Source organism: Strix uralensis, chromosome 5 (genome assembly GCF_047716275.1).
Source record: "Strix uralensis isolate ZFMK-TIS-50842 chromosome 5, bStrUra1, whole genome shotgun sequence".
NCBI classification, from domain to species: domain Eukaryota; kingdom Metazoa; phylum Chordata; class Aves; order Strigiformes; family Strigidae; genus Strix; species Strix uralensis.
In genome coordinates, this window is record NC_133976.1 from 81,762,544 (window position 1) to 81,768,842 (window position 6,299).

The 6,299-nt window shown below is 50.9% G+C and overlaps 1 protein-coding gene across 1 annotated transcript; it reads right to left on the reverse strand.

Moving 5' to 3' along the window:
* Nucleotides 1-214: 214 nt before the first annotated feature.
* Nucleotides 215-5,840, reverse strand: LOC141944790 (C-type lectin domain family 4 member E-like). Its single transcript, XM_074871965.1, has 6 exons — nt 5,459-5,840; nt 4,695-4,790; nt 2,053-2,145; nt 1,518-1,669; nt 1,174-1,295; nt 215-776 (listed from the first exon to the last, which is right to left on the reverse strand). The coding sequence occupies exons 1-6, from the start codon at nt 5,493-5,495 to the stop codon at nt 632-634; spliced, it is 645 nt and encodes a 214-aa protein (XP_074728066.1). The 5' UTR covers nt 5,496-5,840; the 3' UTR covers nt 215-631.
* Between the last annotated feature and the right edge of the window lie 459 nt (nt 5,841-6,299).

A 6,299-nucleotide genomic window follows, 5' to 3' on the forward strand; every position in this document is an offset into this window, starting at 1 on the left:
CTGGCAGTGTTCAAGGCCAGGTTGGACGGGGCTTTGAGCAACCTGGGCTAGTGGAAGGTGTCCCTGCTCATGGCAGGGGGGGTGGAACTAGATGAAATTTAAGGTCTGTTCCAACTCAAACCATTCTGTGATTCTATGATTCCATAAAACACCTGCAGCTTAGAGAGGAAAAGAGAAACATACACACACAGCACAGAGCCTTTTTCATCGGTCTAATGTTGTATTTTCTCTTATATAAAAATTTAGCATTTGTTCAGCAAAACCAGTGCAACTAGAGGATATTCTCTGTGTGACTCAACAGAAAGCAGACACCTCTGCTCAAGGAGACAAAAGAAATTGCAGCTCTGAACATCTGTCTTCCTTTCCTGTGTCTTCTTCCTGGAGAACTCAGAGAGAAGAGGACACAAGAGCCCAGGACCTGCTTTGATAAGCCTGAGCCTTCTTGTGGTCCCTGAACCATTACGTGCACTGGGGATGCTGGACACCGAGTCATATCACTTCCACTCACATCGTCCCACCCAGCACAGTGAAGATGCAGGCTCCAGGGCCCCCCACCCCTCCCAACACAGCCCTGCACTGTTCCCAGCTCACTGCTCATCTCTCAGTTTTACTCAGGGTGAGGGTATCTCCATCACACAGTTACTGCAGCAGCCTCACAAACTCGATAATGATGCTCGCATGTGAGATCATTCCAATTGTTGGGTGGTTCTGAAGCCTTCTGGATTGCTACACACTTCTGATCATCCTTATTACTTGGTTCGCCTTTCCTCCAGAACCTGAGATAGAGACAGACGTGTAACTCGCCAGTGTACTCTGTAAAGCACTGCTGGGGAAGGCCACAGCGGGATGCAAAGCTTGGAGAGGAGACAGAAAAATTCTGGATGTCTAATCATGGACAGTAGTTCTACCACCTTCCTCCAATTTTGATATCCCACTGGCACCAGTCTTCTGTAGAAACCTGCTACTTCATTAACTGCACAGGTAGTTAATTAATAACAGGGATAGAGCCATGTGACCCTGGTGTCCCACACAGCCCTCTCCTGCTCCATCATTGACCTCTCACAAGGGTTTGTCTCACCTCCCTCTCATGCACCAACAGACACCCTCACATCTCCCCTACTGTCTCACACTACCAGCAGCCGCAGCAAACACTCTCCATCCAGGGATACTCACGCTGCTGACACATTAAATGGAGTCTGGTCCACCCATTGCCACTGGCCCACCTTCTCTGCACTCAGACCAATGAAATAATGTAATCCTTTTGAAGATTGTTGTATCTTCTCAGAGATGAAAAGCTGCAAATCACGGAGAGTGCAATGCCTATGAGGTGCAGGACTGAGCAGAGAGAGGCATCAAGAGTCCCCATGGGGTGGGGCTGGTGGCAGAGGGAAGCGGGTGCTGCAGGGACACAGAAAGGACATTCCCCTCCCTTGCAGGACAAGGAGGGCTCTGAGTCCCCTCCAGGGCCTGGCACTGTGTCTCTGGCCGCTGTGCCCCTCTCTCGGCCATGCACCTACCTGCTCTGCTTCGCTGTTGATCACCACCAGATGGGAGCCCATCCCAGTGCAGTTCTGCACACTCTCAGCCCAGGGCATTACATTACCCGAGATATAATAGCAGCTTTTTTGAAAGAGCTTCCATCCCCTCGGGCAGCACATCCAGCCTCGCTCTGTGCAGGGAGAGACCGCAGAGGTGAATGCTAAGTCCATGGTAATCCTTGTAACACGACCTCAGGTCTTGACAAAGTTATTCTGGTGATCTGGTTTGACTTCTCCTTGTACAGTCTCCTTTAGGCCCTTAGCCCCAGGGAACAGGGGATATTGCCCCTTTTCCTGACTAGAGCTGCACTTCACAGCCACCCTGCCCTCCAGCACACCATTAACAGGGCCCTCTCCTCCCCCTAAGCTGATAGCAGGAAATCTTTTCTCCCCCCACCTCTCTCCTCTGCACTCTGCCTCTCCAGAGTCTGCTCCCACTGCTGCTGGCTGTCACAGCAGACCCCAGCATTCACTGTCCCCATCCCAAAGACCTCCTGCACCCCTGCCAGCTGACCTTTGCCTTGTGGCTCCGCTGAGCTGCACCGCCACTCCGTGAATGCCTGCTGCAGGGCTGTGGGCTGGTCACCCTTCTGGGACAAGAGGGCAACTGGAAAGGGAGAGGAAAGGCAGCAGGATTACCCCTTCCTCCCAGCTCCTCACACACCATCTCTGGGCTTCACTCTTGTTTCCCCAGGTCCCAACCAAGCACTGTCCCAGCATCGCCTCTCCTGGGGCTGTCTCTTTCCATTTCACAACTGGTAACTGCCATCCTCTCAGCGAAGGGAACAGGCATTTCTGCTCCCAGCAGCCCACAGCTGCCCACAAGGACTCCTCTGCCCACTGACTGACAAGATCTAGACAGGATGACATGGCCAACAAAGCTAGAGAAGCCTGTGACCCACCCAAACAGTGCCTGGTGGCCATAGCTGGCCTCTGGTTTGTCAACAGAGTCTGTCCCAGCACCGAGCAGCTGACATCAGGCCCCCTTGGGTGCTGTGGAGCTGAAGGGGTGGGCTTGGTGGATCCCCGGTCCACGGCTCTGAGAAAATTGCCCTGAATAAGTGGTGTGGCTGCCTTCCAGCCAGAAAGAGACAATCTTCCATGTCAGAGAGCAGAAGGACCAGTGGAAGGGCATCACACCGAGGACATGCCAGAAGGGCTGGGATTGATGCCACCCAACCATAGGCTTTTGCCATGGAGATACCTACAGCCAAGCTGCCTGTCTAAATCTCTTTACAGTCAGTGAATAAAAAGCAGCACTTCAGTGGCACTGATAATCTCTAAATGATGTCTTGTTTTATCAAACGTTGCATTTAGAAAAATCATTCTAGTGAGGATGACAGAGTAATCACAGTGGCCTCTGTGCCTGATGAGTGAACTCCTATAACGGAGGAGGAGATGGGCAAGGCTGATGCGTGACTGGCCACACCTGTTGCAAAGAAAGGCGACCTCTTCTCAACACAAAGGAGACCAGATGGATGGACTTTGATCTATATAGTTCTATTGAGTGAATCAACCAGTTGCATCAGCTGAGTGAATTGACCAGCTGTGTACCTGTTCATCCCTCTAAAGATCAAAAAGAGGGCAGTGTCTTCATAAGTTAGCCGGAGGAGCATGAAGCCAATGTATTAGTAACAAAATCATCCCTCCAGATATCAATGGGCCTGAGCTGGCTTTAACCCACATATTCCTCCTTGGTCATTGGGGATACCCAGTGTCTTGATGTTGAGCATACTGCAGAGACTGACAATGGGAACCACATTTGTATTGTAATTCAAACGTGCATTGCAATCGCTATGCTCTGCTAAGTGCCATTGTGATTTCATTTAAATACATTGCTGTATCACTCTGCTAAATCCTACACAACATCAATTAACTTGGATAAGTAAATTTGCCATTAAAGATTAAAACTTCCATGTATGAAATATCTAAAAACACCCAGGACATCCCATCAGTGGACAGATAATAGCACTCTTCTTGGAAGTGTCTCCCTCCCTTTGGGCAGCACATCCAGCCCTCCTCTGTGGTGGGAAAAAAAGTCCTGCTTTTGAACAAGATGTGCTGTCCTTCATCTCCGTGAGCACAATGTAGGGTCCCAGGTGCTATGGGAGGAGTCTGAACCACACTTGTAATCTGGACAGAGGTAAACGCTCTCTTCCATGCTCCGCAAGTAAAGCTGTCAACAGCCTGACAGGCTCCTGTCACAAGGACCCTGCCTGAAGTGCCTTTCCCTTTCTCTCTCTGTTCTGCCATGTCCATGCAACTTCTGCTTGGCGAGAGACACAGTTTCTGCCTTACCCTTCCCGAGAAAGCAAGATGGCTCACGCTCCTCTGGGAACGCTTCCGTCAGAGAAGTGTTGTCCAAGTGTTTAGCTCTAAGCTCATGCAGACTGACAGACATGTCCATCTGACAGCCTTGCCGCCACCACAGGCAGTTCCTTACACTAGCCAGGTTTTCCCAGAGATCTGCCTTATAGCCAGAAAGTCACATGATGGATAAAAAAAACCCCATAGATACATTCTCTCTTGATCTTCCCAGGCATTGCAGCTTTAGAGCAACACTTTTACCCTCTTCAAGAAGGGGTAGAACAGTTGAGTATTGAGGCCTCACACAAGGGAGTTAAGAAGAAGCACACAAGAGTCATCACAGAGCAATAGGATATTCCAGGACAGCATTTTGATGGATTCACCCCCACCCTGCTAAAATATGGGCAGCCTGGTAGCAGTATTTCCAAGGACATCACACTGGCCCCTTGCCTGCAACATTGTCACAGGAGAGAGACCAGATCAGGAGAACCAACATCCAACAGGCAGCCTGTGGGGAACCTCCTCAGATGCCCTCTGACACTAAAGAGACTTCTCAGCTCTTGGTGGGAGGGGAGAAACTGACTGGTTTTATCCAGGCCTGGCTTTACTCAGGCAGGTGGGAAAGTGAGAGGAGCAGTGGGAAGCCCTGCAGGGAACAAACCTTAACGGTGGAAGGGACCCTACTCCCTGACTAAGAGGGCAGAGGCAGAAGAGGGGAAGCAGAACAGGCTGTTTTGGCGAAAGGCATTTGCCTGCTGTCAGAGAGAGTAGGATATTGTCCCTCCATCTGACCAAAGGCAGTCAGGTGCTCCCTTCATCCCAGGGGAATTAAGAGACCCTGCAACCCACCAAGGTAGATGGTGACAAAGGCAGTTTTGATGGCAAGGGCAGAAACAAGGAAGACCCAGGGCTTCATCCAGGAGCAGCTTCTCTCTTCTGCTGGAGCTGAAAAACACAAGGCAAGAGTGGGAATCCCTCAAGCCAGAGTCAGGGGCAGGATCACCCAGGTGGCTCCGTACCCCAACCACCTGCTGGTGCCCTTGTTCCAAGGACTGGGGAGACCCACAGATGCTGTAACCAGGTCCTGCTGTAAACAGGTCCTGCCACCCGTCATTAGCAGTGGGTCAGACCCACAGAGTAGGGCAACACAGGGGCTGCCCTGAAGCTGCTCTTTGGTTTCACTTTCGATCAATCACAAGCCCTGCCTGTACTCTTCCCAAACTGCACTCCTCCTTTCTTTGTCCCATCGCACCTCCTTTCTCCTCAGCACAGAGGAGCAGTGACTTGTGCTGAGCTTGATGCAGATAGTTTCACCTGGATAATGATAGTAGGATAGCACTCTTCAGTCCCATCACTTACAGAAAGAACTCACTGAAGGGGATGGCAGACCATAGTCTGCCTGGACTTTCACTGCCCCGGCTCTGGGAAGAAGGTCATTCTCCCAGTCCAGGCACTCCCCAGTTCCCTCATCTGTTGCTTTGCTCTTGTCCCAAGCCCCTTCTCCTGGTACGAGGCCAGCCACCGTACCATGCCCATTGTCTATCCCAGCTCTGTATTTAACCCCACCTCCCCCTTCTTCTGCAGGAGGACAGAAAGGAAGGCTTTGGGGTTACCTGCAGTTCCAGGACTGACACTCCCTCGGCGATTCATTATCTCTACTGCCGTATCCCTCTTCTCCAAGAGTCCACGTTACCAGTGTCTTTCTCCTGCACCAGACACTGCACTCGGGCAGCTCCCACACTGCTGAGGAGCCTTCAGGGTCTCTAACCTGGTGTTCAGAAAAAGCCGTATCCTGGGTGTTCCCCACAGCACATCATCTCTCTGATAGCACATTTCGCAAGATGTTTGTTGTGACACGGAAATCCACAGAGGCAAATGAAAACAGATGCAGAGTACTATCCTTCAAGGCCTAACAACTGCCTTTTGCACAGTGTCAAGCAGTTTCATAGGACATACTACTGGCCTTACTGGTGTTTGTTCTTTCCTGGTGAGTGAGTATGTGTGTGAAAATGCCTGCGCTGTTGGTATTTGCGAGCACAGGGCTAAACCCACTCACAGTGTCCTGCAAAAGGGAGTCAAAAAACGGCAGGAAAGCATCTCTGTGAGTCAGTCCGGGCAAGTCCCATGTGAAGCCAGAGCCCAGCACCCCAGAGCACAACAAAGAATTTGTCAACACTCTTTGTAACTACATGCTCAGGAAAAGAGGATGGAGCTTGGAGTGGAGGGATTGCATATGACCTGTCATCATGGAGCTGGAGGCCGGAAGGGATCACTGGATGGTGCCAGAATCTCTGCGCATTACAGATCATGAGGTTTCACTCGGTCACAACTACAAAAGGTACAGACATGCGTGGTGCTTCAGGTGCTCTTCAAGGTGACTTGATTCAAAACCCCACAGGCTAAAGTGTCCCTAAGGATAAAGAATCCTGACTGGATCTCGTTGCACTCTGAATG

What these genes read in the sequence shown, in the direction of transcription:
- LOC141944790 (XM_074871965.1), bottom strand. Translation starts at nt 5,495, where the DNA reads ATGAATCGCCGAGGGAGTGTCAGTCCTGGAACTGCAG. An exon ending in TGTCAGTCCTGGAACTGCAG is followed by an intron (nt 4,791 to 5,458) that starts GTAACCCCAAAG and finishes TGTGTTTTTCAG; the next exon opens with CTCCAGCAGAAGAGAGAAGC. An exon ending in CTTTGTCACCATCTACCTTG is followed by an intron (nt 2,146 to 4,694) that starts GTGGGTTGCAGG and finishes CTCCCTTTCCAG; the next exon opens with TTGCCCTCTTGTCCCAGAAG.